This window comes from Pelmatolapia mariae, linkage group LG23, assembly GCF_036321145.2.
Source record: "Pelmatolapia mariae isolate MD_Pm_ZW linkage group LG23, Pm_UMD_F_2, whole genome shotgun sequence".
NCBI classification, from domain to species: Eukaryota; Metazoa; Chordata; class Actinopteri; order Cichliformes; family Cichlidae; genus Pelmatolapia; species Pelmatolapia mariae.
This window is the reverse complement of record NC_086246.1, coordinates 40,952,281-40,969,120: the sequence shown is the minus strand read 5'-3', so window position 1 is coordinate 40,969,120 and position 16,840 is coordinate 40,952,281. Positions and strand designations below refer to the sequence as shown.

General features: G+C 47.2%; 2 protein-coding genes across 3 annotated transcripts; both read left to right on the top strand.

Moving 5' to 3' along the window:
• Nucleotides 1–1,683: 1,683 nt before the first annotated feature.
• nwd1 (NACHT and WD repeat domain containing 1) lies at nucleotides 1,684–12,759 on the top strand. The gene is made up of 19 exons (XM_063467410.1): nucleotides 1,684–1,717; nucleotides 3,368–3,453; nucleotides 4,332–4,448; nucleotides 4,672–5,026; nucleotides 5,121–6,420; nucleotides 6,627–6,830; nucleotides 6,953–7,106; nucleotides 7,554–7,671; nucleotides 7,886–8,050; nucleotides 8,124–8,321; nucleotides 8,400–8,522; nucleotides 9,532–9,731; nucleotides 9,814–10,082; nucleotides 10,525–10,607; nucleotides 10,679–10,827; nucleotides 10,975–11,248; nucleotides 11,358–11,914; nucleotides 12,019–12,124; nucleotides 12,383–12,759. The coding sequence occupies exons 1-19, from the start codon at nucleotides 1,684–1,686 to the stop codon at nucleotides 12,691–12,693; spliced, it is 4,803 nt and encodes a 1,600-aa protein (XP_063323480.1). The 3' UTR covers nucleotides 12,694–12,759.
• An 898-nt stretch (nucleotides 12,760–13,657) lies between these two features.
• Nucleotides 13,658–16,557, top strand: pdzk1ip1 (PDZK1 interacting protein 1). Of its 2 annotated transcripts, none has more exons than XM_063467112.1 (5): nucleotides 13,658–13,917; nucleotides 14,974–15,100; nucleotides 15,190–15,264; nucleotides 15,384–15,443; nucleotides 15,970–16,557. In XM_063467112.1, exons 1-5 carry the CDS (start codon nucleotides 13,851–13,853, stop codon nucleotides 16,037–16,039), a joined length of 399 nt encoding a protein of 132 aa, XP_063323182.1. In that variant the 5' UTR covers nucleotides 13,658–13,850; the 3' UTR covers nucleotides 16,040–16,557. The 2 variants fall into 2 exon arrangements, with proteins under 2 accessions (XP_063323182.1, XP_063323180.1); XM_063467110.1 differs by having other exon boundaries at nucleotides 15,187–15,264.
• Nucleotides 16,558–16,840: the final 283 nt, after the last annotated feature.

Below are 16,840 nucleotides of genomic sequence, written 5' to 3'. Positions count from 1 at the left end.
AAATCAGATTTTGACCTGCTGGGCTGGTTGATGCTTCATGCAGCAGTGCCAAAGAACCACTTAAACAGCCAACAGGTGAAGGAAGTGAAGCCATAGAGACTGATCGTGAGGTACTCATCACTTTGCACGTTTAGGTTTGAAGGTAGTTGGCAGTAAAAGTAAAAAACGACAGCTCAGGCTCATGCCGCTCTGCGACCGTCCACCTTTGTTTTTCTTGTTATCATTGTTCTTCTGGCACGTAATTAGCATGAGCTGCAGCTGTGAGCGGCGGCCCCTGAGGGCCCCGGCTTAGTAAACACAGGTGAGCTCACTTTAACGCCTGAGCAGGTGAGCCAATCTCGGTGGGAGCAGAGCCCACAGAGAGGAACATTATGGGATTCTTGGAAATCCTCTCAGTTCTTTAATAGCTTTAATTTTTACATGAAAACATCGATTCCATGTCAACACAGCCTGAAACTAACGATGAGTTTAACATCCAGCTGATGACAAACTGAATTCATGCAATCCACAAATAAACATTTCCTTACAGATTCAAAGAGCAGGTCGTCTGCGAATTGCAAGGTTGGCGGGTCAATCCCTGGGTGCCCCAGTCTTTATGCCAAATACAAGCAAGACACTGACCCTGAGCAGCTCTCCGATGCATTCATCAGACTGTTAGATATAAAGTGTTTGCATGAACTGATGTGAATGAGGCATGTCGTATGAAGGGCCGAGTCCATCTACCAAAGCAAATATTTATTTTCTGCGAAACCTTTCAGTCAGTTAGACTTTGACCAGTCATATTTATTTATTTTTGTTTTTATATTTTATTTTTAAAACTAGTTAAAATGAGCTGTACGACTGAAGCTGAACCCCTGCCCAGCTGCGCTTTCATATTACAGGAACTATAGAGTACTTACAAAAACATCAGACAACATCCAGACAGCAGACAACATCCAGGTGGCGTGAGTAACTCTGAATCTCTCCATCATGGCCTTGTTAGTTGGTGGGACACATCAGAACACTGGGTGAGCGTGAAGATGCGAGAGAATTTATCTCAAAACAAACCTGCAGACTGAGGCTGGTTTTCATGCTGTTTACTTGATGTTGGTATTTGTAAACACTTGAGGGCAAATTAACGTCAGGCACTAAAATGACCTCACTGATGCTACTGTCAGCCCCCCCGGGCATTTCGATCTGGAACAGTTTTACACCGGATGTCCTTCCCGATGCGACCCCAGGGAAATGCCGGTCTTGTCGTCCTTTCTCCAACGCCTCCTGTTGGAGTTTGTCAGGAGGTTAAATGACCGCATGCTCCTGTTGGCAAGATCAACTGTGATTTTTATTAGAATGATCTACAGTAAACATCATTATGAACTCTGAGTCAGAGCAGAAGAGCAGTAAGGGTGTTTTGTTTGGCAGATCTTCCAGTTTAACATGAGCGCAGCAACACTGACGCCACTCTGTGGGGACACCTGCAGCTCAGGTGGGAGGATGGTTGTCCTGGAGGAAGCTCTCTGAGATAACAAACAGGCTGGAGCGCAGCCGAGGAGCCTCAGACGCCAGGAGAAGAAGGAGAGGAGGACGACCGGTTCCAGGCTGAGGATGATGGCACAGAGTCTGACAGAAGGAAGAGGAGGAGAGGTCGGCCCGCAAGACGTGCTGAGAGGATGGACAGATGGAGCTCAGAGGACGAAGAGCAACATGATCCGAGTGTTCATCAGCTCCACGTTCACAGGTCAGATTACCTCTGTGGGCTCAGAGCGAACCTACGCGTGCTGCTCTGCACCAGTTTGAAGCTCAAACATGAAATCCCATCAAAGCTGGAACTGGTTTAACGATGAAGAGCTCTGCAGCTGCTCTTCATCATTAAACCAGAACGATGAACAGCTGCAGAACTTTCACAGATCTATTTTTCTCCAGCTCCATCAGTCTGGATCTGATTCTGCAGCACTTTTCAAACATAACTGACTTTAACTGATAACTGTTCTCCAGAAATATAGGTCAAAGGCTACAGAGTTATTCTGTTGGGTCAGATGCTGCTGAAGCTGAAATAATGAGACAAACTGAGGAGCCTCAGACTGACCTGTAAACTGCTTTTCTGCTTCTGTAATGAGCTGATGTCATCACATCACGTCTTTATAGGATGAATAAGATTATTCTGATCATGCAGAGTTAATCTGATCAAGTGGGAAAAAAAGAAGCATGGAGCTGAGCAGAAAGGTGCTTTAATCATTTCATACATTGGCGATGGAGCATTTCCTGTGCTTGTTTTTTGGTAGTAAAAAGGCTGAAATGCCTTTGAAGTGTCCTTTCATCTCCACATAATGCACACAGAGTTTGAACAAATATACAGTGGGTACGGAAAGTATTCAGACACCCTTAAATTTTCCACTTTGTTATATTGTAGCCATGTGCTAAAATCATTTAAGCTCATTTTTTCTCATTAATGTGCACACTGCACCTGATATTGACAGAAATACACAGAATTGTTGACATTTTTGCAGATTTATTAAAAAAGAAAAACTGAAATATCACATTGCACAGTCATGTTAACAAAACATGTAAACATTTATCCACTCTCTCTCTGTCACTCTTGGGGAGGCACTTCAAGTCCTTGAAACGAGGAACCAAAGCTATGTAAAGCACGTGTTCTAAACGAATCCACTTGGCAATTGTGTCAGTCAAAATTTTCAAGGTAGACTTACTGAGAGCCTGATGCTCCGTGAGTGGTTTGTCGCAAGCTGGGTGATGCATTAGCCAAAGTCCTAGCAGCATCCCCGACTAACGTACCGGATCAGGGTTGTGACGGGGTCTAAATACCAGGGGGTCTGAATACTTTCCGTACCCACTGTAGATGGGAAGTCGTTAGATTGCGTTTGACCTTGTTGTGTAAAGACTGCTGAGAGTTTGTGTGATACAGACTTTATTTTTGGTCAGGGAGCAGTTTCTTCTGGCTCAAACTGCATGGTTTCAGCCAGAGAGCGCTCAAACCATGCAGGCTTATATTTTCAGATATCTCACAAAATCAGCTAAACGTCAAACACAGTGAAAGTGGAGCAGGTTGAAACTTTGTACCTCGCTCTGCAGTTTGATCTGTTGTGATGTTTTAATGCCAGATGTGTTGTGCATGCTCGTGATGATAAAGAGTCCAGATGTGGATCAAAGTGTCATTCTCAGTTCTGAGCTCGACTCTCGTACACTTGTCCAGATCAGATCTCAGAGTGAAGGTTCGTCTCTGCTCCAGGTTCACTCATTGAAACTCTCAACTGAGACCTTCTTTGCTCTTCTGTTCAGTCTTAACTTGATGTGAAGCCAGCTCAGACGCTCTGATTGGTTGTGCTCTGAGCGCCTCGTGTGATTGACAGTTTCTCTGATCTGTGGTCAGATATGAGCAGCGAGAGGAAGGCTCTGCTGGAGAAAGCTTACCCAGAAGTCCGGTCCTTCTGCTGTGGGCTCGGCCTGGTGTTCGAGGTCAGTTCAAACCTGTTGTGCTCATTAAACCTCACATGAAACTGTCATTCATGAGGGTTTGACCATTTCTACTCCTTTCCTGTTTTATTTTGAAATCCAGTCTCCTTACATGCCTGTTACGTTCACTTCCTGCCTTTTCTTTGTTTTCCCCCAGTTTTCAACCAAAAACTTCAAAACGAAATCTTTATTTGAAAATCGAGTTCAATAAACGTTATCATAAAACGTCCAACCTAGTCTTTAGTAAGAAATCAGAAATTTGCAGCTCCTTTACTTAAATTATTACAAACCCCACTCGACAGCCACAAAGGCTCCACGGTGGAAACCACAGCAAACAAGGACCACTCCAAGTTAACCACCTACACTGTTTATCACGATTTTTAGCCTGAAATTAGGCAGGAAAGGATCATCTATACAGCCAAATGAAGACTTATTCAAACAGATTAAAAATAATAGCTTAACTGGCCCGCTCTATTGGTAGGAACCCTCCTTGCTGCATGTGGCAACCATCCCATCAAACCTGACGAGGTGAAACAAATACCTCAGTCCAAAGTGGACCTTCACCTCCCATCACACTATTTTAACCCAAAGCACGATCCTTTCCTGAACCCAGCTGAAAAGTTTTTACTGCCTAAACACAGTGAAGCATAGCATCTTGGCTGTGAGCTCTAAACTGGGACAGTTCACTTCCTGGTTGGTGCGTCACAATACCAAAACAACCAAAACACACCCCATGAGTAACGAATGACCCATGAGCAGGTGCGGGGCTTCAGGGCTCCACATTTAACCCACTGACCACGCATCTCCCCCTGAACTGCTGTGAGCTGTCTGAGTGGAGGCTTATACCTGCTGAGTGTTGAATGAGGTCACTTCCTCTTCAGGTTGTGGATCTACGCTGGGGTATCCGAAACGTCCCGTCAGGAGACCACGAGGCCTGTGAGGTCTTCCTAGAGGAGATCCAGCGCTGCGAGCAGATGTCAGCTGGTCCAACGTTCATCGTGAGTGCTTTGTCCTCTTCGTCACCGGGTCAAAGGTTAAGGTTAGACTGCAGCCACAAATGAGCACTATGTTTATTTTTATTAACATTTTTTGTGTGTTTAGTGGAATTGACATGTGGATTATAAGTACACATAGAGCTGAAGCTGAAGGACACAGTTCTTTTGTATCTGAAGTGTGCGCTCATTCTTCTTCTCTTTATTTTCCTGTTTCTGGGCTCTGAAGGCTCTGCTGGGGAACCGGTACGGCCACCGAGCTCTTCCTCGCCTCATTCCAGAGAAACTCTTTGACGCTCTTCTGTCCAAACTCTCCAAAAACCCAGAAGGCATTAAGACACTCAACCAGTGGTTTAAAAAAGACAGCAATGCTGTCCCACCCACTTATGTCCTTCAGCCAATCATAGCTCACTTCCCTCATTACATTGACCTTCGGCCTGAGAGCGGGAAGCAGCACGACAAAGATGTCCTGTCATGGCGCCTAGCAGAAACTCGGCTACTGCGACTACTTCGATCTGCAGCCACTGACGCCGAGGACACCGGCAACATCACAGCCGAGGAGAAACAACGCTTCTACACATCAGGTGAAAGCTCACGGACACCAGTTTCTCTGATCTGTGGCTCACACCCTCTGTTGTCTCTGTTTTCTCAGTGTTTTCTGGTTCTTCTTGCCCACAGTCACAGAGCGGGAGTTTGAGCGTGGTTTGTGGCAGAATGACTATGAATCAGCTGCTCTGCTCTTTGTTCGTGAGATTCCCCGTCAGAGGTCCAGGGAGGGGCCCAAACGTTTCGCCAAGTTCATGGATGTGACCGGCGACGGCCTGCTGGATGCCGAAGCTCAGGGACTCCTCGCCGGGCTGAAGACACGGCTCTTCGTCAAGTCACAGAAGATCCTCAACCTGCACTCTGTGGAGCTGAGCAGAGGAAGCATCAATCCGAAGTGCAAGGAGCATGCTCAGTACCTGGACAGCGTCTGCGAGCAGTTTGTCTCACAGATGAAGGCTCGGATTGGCACAGCGATGGATTCGCTGGGCCGGAGGAAGATGTGGGGAACCACCGAGGAAGAGGAGAAGATGGACGTGTTGGTGGTCACGGAGGCGAGGCGGCACATTGCCATCAGCGCTGAGCTTTGCAGAGGTTTCCATGGCAGGGAGGGGCTGCTGGGGAAGCTGTGCCTCGCCATGTGGGAGTCCAGTAATGTTCGCCACAGGCCGCTGGTGGTTCATGGTGGCGCCGGGATGGGGAAGACGGCGGTGCTGTGCAAACTGGCCCAGGAGATGCGTGGTGTACTGGAGGCCAGGGCAGTGGTGGTGATCAGGCTGCTCTCAGCTTGCCACCCTCAAAAACCCGACATTGACCACGTCCTCCACAGCATCTGCACACAGGTGTGCCTGGCTTGTGGTCTGGCTCCGCCCTCACCCCTGACGGTCTCCACTCACTTGGAGCTGCTGCGATTCTTCTGGGACGTTCTTGAGCAGGTTTCCCAGCAGGGCGGTGCTCTGGTCATCGTCCTGGACTCTGTGGAGCAGCTCGCAGACCAACATCACGCTCACAAGCTCCGCTGGCTGCCTGTCGACCTCCCGCCCAATGTCCATGTGGTTGTCTCCATGGAAACCAACAGCGAGGCATTTGCTAACATGCGGTTTAAGTTGGACTCTCTGGAAAGCTTCTTTGAGGCAGAGCGTTTGTCTTGCGAGGAAGGTGAACGCATCATAGAGTCAGACCTGCGAGCGTCTCAGCGGACACTGACGTGCGAGCAGAGCAGCGCTGTGCTGCAAACTTTTGAGTCATCTGGCTGCCCACTCCACCTCAAACTCATCCTGTCTGTCGCCAAGCGCTGGACGTCCTTCACACCACTGACAGAGCTGCGTCTGGGTACCAGCACTCAGGAAATGATGTCACACCTCTTCCTTATGCTGGAGGAAAAACACGGGAAGGAGCTGGTGGGTGGGGCTTTGGGGTACATCACTCTAGCAAGGTGAGGATATGGTCACACCTTTCTGACGAACGTCAGATCACCACATAAGATCGCAACTGTTTCAGTTAGGATTTATCCATCGATTAATTTTGATAACATGATTGATCACAAAAAGGTGATCAGTGTTTCTAAAAGTCTGAACTCAGAAAGCCAGAAAACAACCAAAACACACAAAAATCTCATCATCTGATCACTTGACTCCACAGGGAGGGTCTGCTGGAGGCTGAGTTGCGTGATGTCATGTCTCTGGATGATGATGTCATCAGTGAAGTGTACCGGTACTCCCTTCCTCCGATTCCCTCACTGATCCGGCTGCCGCCCCTCCTGTGGGCGCGGCTAAGGCGGGACCTTGAGGACCACCTGGACGAGCGCTGGACTGACGGAGTCGCCGCCATCGCCTTCAACAACAAGTAAGAAAATCTGAGAAATGATTGATCGCAGCAGACAAATCAATCAGAAATTAAAAAAAAAAAACAACTAAATCCACATCTGGCAACCAGCTGAAATTGAAATGAAAACTGTTTGTGTTTAGGCGTCTGTCCGAGGCGGTCTCAGCACGTTATCTGAGGTCAGAGCGGCGGGGGCGAAGTTTGAGGATCCTGGCAGAGTACTTCCTGGGTCGGTGGTCAGGGAAACTGAGGCCAGCGTCTCTGCCGGGTCTCTCACTGCTGCTGTCTGACAGAAAGGTACAAAATCAGGGTTCAAGTTAAAGTGCAGTTAGTTGTTTTGTGAGGTTATTTAATTTAAAAAAAAAGATAGTGTACTCATGAATATAAGGAAATTAGTGTGCTTTTACATCTTCCTTCAAACTGATGCATTCTCATAAACTCTTAATTAATGAGTTTATGAGAATGCAAAAACACATAGGAGCGAGTTTGCAGTTTGTGAAAGCTGCCATATCAGATCAGGTTCATGATCCATGATTTATGAGTCATTGGTAAGTTTGAAACACTACAGTCAGGTAAAGTCTGATGTCAATTATTTCCAGGTTCAATCACCCTCACCCCTGAGTTCCCCAGGTCAAAGATCTCAGAGATAAAAATATATATGTGTGATCTGACCAAGCCTAAACAATCTGTGGAAATAGTTTTTTGCGTCCATGGTGCATTTTGATTGATCCTATGCTGTCACAGGTCCCGCCCCAGCCGCTGTGGGTTGCTCCAGGATTGGCTAACATCAGGAAGCTGCAGGAGCTGCCCTACCACCTGCTGCACAGTGGTCTGTGGGAGGAGCTTCGACAGGAAGTTATTAGTAAGACACAACACAGGGGGAAAGGGGCATGTGTGGCCCGCTCACTCCCACTATTCTCAGCTGAGACCAAACTAAAACGTGTCAGTGTTTCAACTACTCCTGGTTTACCTCTGTGTATCGCCACTGTTCCCAGTTTACCTCTGTGCCTCTCCACTGTTCTCCGTTCACCTCTGTGTGTCTCCACTGCTCCCAATTTACCTCTTTGTGTTTGCAGGCTGTGCTGAGTGGCTGTTCATTAAGAGCCGGCTGTGTGGTGTCTCCTCTGTGATCCATGACCTGGACCAGTGCTCCAAGTACATGGACTGCACAGAGACTGGACTGATACGAGATGCTCTGGTCCTGATCAAACCCAGCTTATGCTTCCTGGAGGGACACATGGGTCAGTTAGATGTGTTCACTGGCTCACAGTCACATGTCATGTTAAAGTTTTACAGTCTTCTCTCTTGCCGCAGAAGTGTCTTTGTTTTACTCTGAGCTGTTGGCCCGACTGTCCTCGCTCAGCTCCGCCTTCCCCACTGTGATTGGGCGGCTGTGTAGCCAGTGCGAGGAGTGGTTACTGACGTATCCGGATCCAATTCTTATCCCAAGGAGCAGCTTCCTGCAGCAGCCAGGGGGGGCGCTGCAGCACACGCTAAGTGTGCTGCGGGGAGGTCAGATGATGCGTTTTTGGTTTAATTTGGTTTTTGCTTTGACTCATTCAGCAGCCTGACTCGGTGACATTTTTGCAGGTGTTGTCTGCATGGACATCAGCGTGGTGACAAAGCTCCTAGTTGCGGGGTCAGATGATGGCGTGGTGGAGGTTTGGAGCATGCTTGACAAGCAGCTTGTCCACACCTTGCTGGGACACACAGGTGAGTCTGGCCCAGAACACACAGCTGACTGAACGATAGAACACAGGGTGTCTTTCTCCTGCTCCACGTTTGTACAGCAGGATGAAGGTAACTGTTAAAGGCTTGTTTCCTTACCTGTCTTAAACACAGACAGGTAACTCATGGGATCTGTTGCAGAGCCATACGAGCACTCAAATTTTTTCTGTCAAGCCCCCTTCAGCCGATAAAAGTCCAGGCTTCATCTGATTTATGCTCTTTAGTCTTAGGGCAGCAGTGACTCCCACAGAGACACAGCCTCTCCAGCGTGTCCTGGGCCTGCCCCATCGTCTCCTAGGAGACACCTCACCTCATCCTGGTCAGTACCCCCCCAACTGCCTCCTTTCAATGTGGGGCACCAGCGGCATTAAAAGCTCAGACCCGTTTCAGAGGAAGCTAATATCCACCACATGCGTCCATGATCTTATTTTTTCAGTGGTTTATAAATATATATAGAGCTTCTCGACTCTGAGCACACAGGTTTGCTGATCCACCTGTCGATCTCCTGCTCCATCTCCCCTCGCTGTGAACCTCAGATACTTAAACTCCTCCACCTGAGCCAGCTACTCACTCCAACCCAGAGTGGGTACTCAATCAATAAAAAAAACCCAACAAACAAAAAAAAAAACAGGAACTGACGCTGAATTTCAGAGAGATAAACGTCAGTTTTAAAGCATTAACAATCAGTTTTTGTCTTGTTTCCTCCGAAAAATAAGTGAGTTTTATGCAGTTTTCTTCCAGGTCATCTGGCTCTAAACCCCACCTGTCGGATCTGTCTACAGTCCGACTTGCTCTGCAGTAAGGAACCACATGGGTGATGCAAATAAAAATAGTCATGCCAAGCAAACCTCTGTAGAAAACCATTTCCAGGGATGAATTGGTTAGCAAACACTGAGCACGTAGAAACCAGAAAAGGGCTGCAGGGTCTTCATTAAGCTCTGCCCAGGCTCCAGATGAACACAGGTGATAATTATGCCTTCTGTATGTTTTATAGCTTCAGTCTTGGCTGTCAAGGTGATCGGCAGCCCCGCCCACTGCCTCTCATTGGCTGCTGACGGCTCACTGAGGAGGTGGAGCCTGATGAATGGCCAGCAGCTCTTCTGCATCGAGGATGCAGTGCCTATAGACTCCACCCCTTCATCAGTGCACCTCCACCTATCTGAGCAGCTGCTCTTCGTTTACACCAGGACACAGGTACCGCCTCCGCACCAAGCTCCGCTCACGCACTGCCGAATGTCTCTCATCACGTCTGATCTAGTTTCTGCTCTTGCTTCAGGTGAAGGTGTGGCAGCTGGATGGGGCGGAGCTCCACCTGAGCAGCAGCGACGATGAGGTCTGGTTGGTTCTCGGGGTTCTGGGAGAATTGGTGGTCTATCTGTCCAACTCCGGTCGGGTCAGAATCTCGCACCCAGTTTACGGGACTCAGTTAACGGTGAAAACTCCACTGGAAAACTCAGTGAGGCACCGGACTGTCGTAACCACGTTGATGCTCCCCAAACGTGAGAAAGTGTTTGTTGTGTATAAAGGAGGATTCCTCCACCAGGTGTGTGTGTCTCTCTCTCTCTCTCTCTCACACACACACACACACACAATGAAAATGAAATAATTGAAATAATTATAATAGTATTAAATTAAAGCATTAAAAATCAAGATTAATGATCAATAATTATACGATTTTAAGGTTTTTAAAGGTTTAAAAATGTACGCCTATAAATATGTGACTATACATTTCCCAAAATGCAATTAAACAAGCCACAATAATTATAGTTATCCAATAAAATACATAATACAAAAAGAAAATGTAAATTTATTATATCACAATTAAAAAGGTTATGTTTGTACAGCTCAGGTAAATGTGGTGTAAGAATTTAAAATATTTTGAGTGGCGCTCTCAGGTCTGCAGCTGCATTCACTCTGAAAATCTTTTTTTTTCCTTTTACTTTCCACAATGACAACGATGATGCCGTTTTATCGTGCAGATTTCCAGGACAGGCAAACAGACTGTTGGCGAGTTTCCTCTGCTTCCTTCCTTCTTCTCAGTCACTGAAGATGAAAAAACTCTGTTAGCAGGTAGGCCTGAACGCTGAGCGCTGTGCTTCGGACCTGCACAGAAGCATCCTGACTCTTTGTGTCGTCCGCAGCCAACGAGTGCACTCTGAGCCTCTTCAGCATCCTCGGCGACTCTCTGGACCGATTCCTCGACCTCCAGCACGACGATGACATTTTATCCGCCTGTGTCTCCTCAGACGGCAGGCGGCTCGTCTCTGGAGCTGCAGACCAACTTGTACGAGTAAGAAACCAGCAGGAAGCACGATCCGATTCACTCAGTTCAAAACACTGAAGACATTGGGCATTTTATAAAGATGACTGAAGCCACAGAGTGTCTCTCTGTGATTACAGCTCATTTTATTCTGAAAGGACTGTTATTCTCTCACAGGTGTGGTCGGTGACCACGGGGGCGCTGTTGGACTCTCTGTGTGGGGCGGACGCCCCTGTCACCTGTGTGCTTCTCTTTAATGACTTTGTGGTTTCGGCCTCGACGGCCACCTCTTCCATCCTGCTGTGGAACCTGAAGTACGACGCCAGCACCAAACCTGCCACCCGCATTCCTGCAGACTCCGCCCACATTGCCCTCACCAAAGACGGCGATCAGGTTTTTTACGTCCACCAGCAGAGCCACACTGAGGTCATGAGCTGGAACAGCCACACAGGTCAGAGGTGAAAGGTGGCGGCTACTTACAGAGCATTAGAAAACATTAGAATAAACATTAGAATGATTGATGCCACGCCTCCTGAGGTCTATGCTGGCTCCCCCTGCAGGTTCTGTGTGTGAGCGTTTGCCCGTCTCCTCCGAGGTGTCCTGTCTGGAGTTGGCTCAGAACAAACGTCTCCTCCTCTGCGGCCTGACGAGTGGCACCGTCCTCATCTACCCGTTAGCCCTGCCTCAAGAGACGCTTTGCATTCCTCCCCCGGAGAGCCTGTGCAGGGTCCTCTGCCTCACTGCCGGCACCAAGGAGAAGCATCTGGCGGTGGCCTACGAGGACTCGGTGTGCCTGTTCGAGATCACTTCCAGGGACAACTTCCCCACGGTGGAGGGGCCTCTGGAGAAGTTTGCACTGCCCCTTCTCCACGCCCCGCTGTCCGCCATGGCCCTGCTGCCCGACCGCAGGCTGCTGTATGGCACAAGCTGTGGGGAGGTGAAGCTGCGGGACTTTGGCAGGGGTGGCGACGTCTCCGACTTGGAGCCTCACCGCAGTGGAGTTACCTGTGTGACGGTCAGTAACCGGGGGGCTCATGCTCTGGTGGGCTCTGAGGACACTGTGCAGAGGCTGTGGGCCCTGAACCCGCTGGCCCTGGACCACACCATGGAGTACAAGGTGAGAGGTCAAAGGAACGCTCTGCGAGTATGAGCATGGATGACTTGTGCTGATGTCACTGTCGGGCCTTTGGTCCGTCTCTTCTTCTGTCGTCTCATTTTTAGGGCTTTCTCTTTGAGGGCGTCCTCTCTGCTGCATTCTCTGAAACCGACCGCTTCGTCTTCACCGGGTCTCAGGACCGAACCATCAAAGTCTGGGACGTTGCATCAGGTACGCATGTTTGTGTTCGGCTGCAAAGTTAGAGGTTTTAGGGCCAGAAAAGGCAAAACTCTGGGATACAGACAAGCACTGAAGCGTGCACCAGCAGTTATGCACCTGGACCACTCCCAGATCTGAGCAGTTTCCTGGTGGCAGCTCTGTAGATTTCAGTCAGCTGCAAACAAAAGATTCTCCAACAGCTTGGCCTCTGGGATTTTATAAACAGTTCCATCATTCCGGCCACTGAGTTTTATTCATTTCTCCCGTCAGGAAACCTGCTCTTCGTTCAGTACATCTACTCCCCTGTCGTCCGAATGGTGACCTTCAGGGATGGCTTTGTGGCCATAACCCGGCAGGGCGCCATCATCAGAGAGCTGTTTCGGTGTCCAGACCACATCAGGCCCGACTACAACCCTGTGAGGAGTTTCAGGGCCCAGTACCGGGTCACCTCTAGGGAGACGGACCGGGAAGGACCGCAGACCTCCGTATCCGACCTGCATGACGTTAACCCCACCCAGTTAAACCTGAACCTCGTGGACATGCTCAAAGCCAAACCCTCCTCTGCATGTGTCATGCTGTAGAACAGTGGGGCCCAAGTCACAGCTCCCGGACCTTCACTGGCCGTTCAAGGAGGGAAAAAAAATGTTATTTACCGATATTTGATCATTATATTTAATAAAAATGTAATCAGTACAGCACTTTCTTGTTCTCCTGTGAATTACTGCAAACATTCAGTTTCTCTGAAGCTGATTATAGTGTTGAAAACACAGTGAGTGAATCCTTTCTTTACACATTACTCAGCTCACACGTGTCTTAGATTTAAAAGCTTCATGTTTTTGTGATGCTGAGTCGTCTGCAGCAGGACTGACAGTTTCATATAAAAATTCAACTTTTCTGAAGGATTTTCATTTAAAATATGCAAATATTGATTATTTGATCATTCTGTTTGGTTCTTTTTGTGCTTTCACTGTTTTAACTGCTTGTACAGTTTCCTCGTAAGAGACCAGAAACTTCCTGCTTCTTTCCAAAGAATCCAAATCAGACACAAGCACTGTCATCATTATTTTCTTGGTACACAAAGCTGTAAACTAATGCATACAGAGAAAATATCTTTACTGCTCTTTATTTTTATTCCACAGTAGAGCAGCTGTGCATGAGTCACAATTCAAAATAATCCTTGTTTATCTGATACGGGCCGCTCCCATCACTTTAGGGTCCTCCTTTCTAGAAGTCCACTTTCTACCGATTGGTTAACTTTTGGAAGCCTGCCGAGGGGCCTTGACTGGTGTGTTGTTTGTACTTTGACTGCTCAGTCAGCAGCAGGTTATGTGACTGTAAAAAAATGAATATTTCGAGCAGTTTGAAGTTTCTCAAGGTGATTTTTACTTCATGAACTTGTAATAATGTTATTATGAGCGTGCTGTTTGGAGTAAGCAGTCACAGTGTTACTGTTTTAGAGGCTGAAATATGAACACGTGTCTGTGGCTGTGAATGAGACACTACGTTCCCTCGGGTCAAAGTTAAACTGCTGGTTCCTGTTTATTAATCACCTATGAATGAAGGCCGTGGATTGTTCCAGCATGACGTTGAAGACAGGTGATGGGCGAGCAGTAAAAGCTCGTCTGTGTTGAGGGTTAAACATTGACAGGCCTGCAGGGAGCTACTGCTCCCAGAGCCTCGTCCTCACTCTGTCTTTAACTCGACTGCAGCAGCTCCGGTTTTCCTCACAGACTCAGCCATGGGGACGCTATGCGCACTGACTTCCTGTTTACTGCTCGCCGTCGGAACGGTGACGGCTCAGACAGGTACGAACCTTCTTTAAAAATGTTTTGTCAGAAAACTGAAGAATTCCCGTTTGCTGTCGGGAATGTCTCGTTTTCCATGAAACACTCTCAGTTCATCAGTGATTCACATTAGAAGCTTTCCTGATTGGTCGCATGTTGAACAGAAACGCTGGTTTGTTGTGGAGCTGCACGTCTATTTAGCTATTATCAGCTTAATTTTAGCGAGTTTAAAAGGAAATGATGAAGATAAAGAAAGATAAGGATGCAGCTTTTATGGTTATAAAGTGAATTCTCACACCGTAAACTCAAAGGTCTGATGTTTTATTAATATCGTGTGTGTGTTCGTTGCTGTGCTTCATTCAAAGCTTTAAATTAATCTCCAATCTACCCTGATCGAAATATCATCCAACACCACAAAGGCGATCTTTGAATGTTCTGCTAATATCATGTTTAAAAACTGATAACAAACAAGGAAACGACCAAGGACACAAACTAGGAAACAAACAAGAACGTATCAGCTGTTAATGACTGTGTAAGGGTCACGGCTATAAAAGCTTAACAGTGTTAATTATCTGACAGCTTCACCAATCACACCATTAAATAATCACTTCACGTTCCCCGAGTATACACACTCACCGGACACTTTATTAGGTACACCTCACTAGTAGATTCAACAAGCTGCTGGAAGCAATCCTCAGAGACTTTGGTACATGTTGATGTGACATCATCATGACATTGTTGCACAGCTGCTGCATCCATGGTAAGAATCTCCCGTTTCACCAAATCCCAAAGGCGCTCCGTTGGACTGAGATCTGTGCCTGTGGAGGAACTGACAGGTTTATTTACACTTCTGACAAATCTACTAAAAGTCTGGCTTAAATAACAACGTTTCGTGGATTAAAAAAGTGCTTTTAATTCACAGTAATGACAGTGAAGCTGAACCACTTTGAAAAGGTGAGGATTGTAGGCGAAGGTTTAGTTCGCGTCTGGAAGTGGACACGATATTTTCTGTGCTGGAATAGTTCAAAACCATCAGAGCTTCATCTTTTCTCTGACCTCTGTGTGTTTGCTTTGCAGAGCCCACTAACACCAACGAGCGGGCACTGCCTCAGTGGCTGACCGGCATCATTGCCGTCTGCGGCTTCCTGTTCCTCGCCTTCGTCATCATCCTGGCGAAGAAGGCGTGGTGTGAAAACCCCAGCAGGTCAGTTGGCCAAATACCGCCGAAGAACTGTTTGAATGTTTCAGTGCAGAAACGTTACATTCTGTGATTTTTCTGTGTCTGCGCAGCAGGACAAGCATTGAAGATGTGAGAGAACGTGACATTGTCAGCAGCAATCTGTATGATATGCGCCTCAGCTCCATCAGGTAGGAACAAGACAGGAAACGCTGAAGATGCTTCTGTAACACCAAAGATCCTTGAGACATAAAACTCTGATTGTGAACACGACCGTTTATTCTACTTCTTGTTTTTTGTTCTGCACCAGGAGGAAGAGCACTGAGTCAGGGGACGAAAACACCTACGAGACTAATCTGGACGCCTTCAGGTAGAAACACAAAAACCTCCATCAAAACTACCTGAGGGCCAAAGCTTCTTCCCTTAAAACACACTCAGTGCTCAAACACAGCCACACAGTCACAGAGCGTCAGAGTCACCATCAGCGCCCTCTGTGGTTAACTTCAACACAAAAACCAGAAACACACGCCTCCAGTACACTTCCAGCACACCTCCACTCACCCTCACTCGCCTCCAACACACCTCCACTCACCCTCACTCGCCTCCAGCACACCTCCAGCTCCTGTGATGCCTTCACAGTGCTGTATACCACAGTCTGCCAAGTCCTCACTCCTCACTTATGGTCAGAAAGATGAAAATAAAAAGTCGCATGGTGAAGGCACAAATCGTTCTTCCAAATTGAGGTACATTACTATCAAATATGAGTAACTGAGAAAAACAATAGTTCCCAGCTCAGGTATCCTAACGCTGGAGTCCAACCACATTCACAGCCACTGCTCATGAACTCTGAGAAGCTTAAGATGCACTTATCACTGAATCTGTCGTTTGTCCATCAGGAGCAAAGATGCACCAAACGCCTTCAACAACCTGGCAGTCGACATCAATGGCAAGACAACCTCCATGTGACTGCCCTGCAGAGAGTCTATTGGCTGTCTCAACATGGAGTCTGGAGAGACACGAAATTCTTTTTTCATGCAAATTGTAATTCTTTGTTTTGTTGTACGCGTGTGTGAGTTTTAAGGTGTGAGGAGTTCACCAGGGCGAAGGAATTTATTTACACTTATTGTATGATTGGCTTGATTTTTCCTCCTGATTGTGAATAATTGAATGTGTGGAATTAATATCAATGATCTGTACTCAGAGTAACGCATCAGCTGCTGTGTTTGTTAAAGCTTCATCGACTGTGCTGACTCTGTGCTCATTAATAAGTTATGTTTTCTAACAAACTGCTGTGTCGGGTCTCTGATTAATCATTCAACACAACAGTAAACACTGAAGAGACTAACAACAGCAGAATCCGGCTTTTGGGGGTGGGGGGTTGAATGAAGTTAATAAAAGTCACCTGCAGTTCCTCTAATGTCCAGCAGAGGCAGCAGTGAGTCAGTCACCATATTAAAACTTCACAGCAGAAATAAAGATTTGTACAGCCTGATGCTGAGGGTGTGGTGTTTTCTTTAATGACACTGAGGATTCCTGTAAAAATGTTGTGTATTGTGTTGTGTTCAAACGAATACTTCCATATTTCTGCTGGTAATACCCGTGATCTAATTTAATTTTGTCACTACTTGGAACTCATGACCATAGATAACATTATGAAGATAGATCGACTGGTAAATTGATGCTTTCCAGCTCAGCTCTCTCTTCACCACAGCAGACGGTTACCTCACTGGTAACAGACTGGTGGTCAGTCCTTAAGTGATGGGACTA

Coding starts and splice junctions, on each gene's coding strand:
- nwd1 (XM_063467410.1), top strand. CDS start 1,684: ATGATCCGAGTGTTCATCAGCTCCACGTTCACAG. Junction 3,454..4,331: donor GGCTCGGCCTGGTGTTCGAG/GTCAGTTCAAAC, acceptor CTTCCTCTTCAG/GTTGTGGATCTACGCTGGGG. Junction 11,249..11,357: donor GAGCTGGAACAGCCACACAG/GTCAGAGGTGAA, acceptor CTCCCCCTGCAG/GTTCTGTGTGTGAGCGTTTG.
- pdzk1ip1 (XM_063467110.1), top strand. CDS start 13,851: ATGGGGACGCTATGCGCACTGACTTCCTGTTTACTGCTCGCCGTCGGA. Junction 13,918..14,973: donor AACGGTGACGGCTCAGACAG/GTACGAACCTTC, acceptor TTTGCTTTGCAG/AGCCCACTAACACCAACGAG. Junction 15,265..15,383: donor ATGCGCCTCAGCTCCATCAG/GTAGGAACAAGA, acceptor GTTCTGCACCAG/GAGGAAGAGCACTGAGTCAG.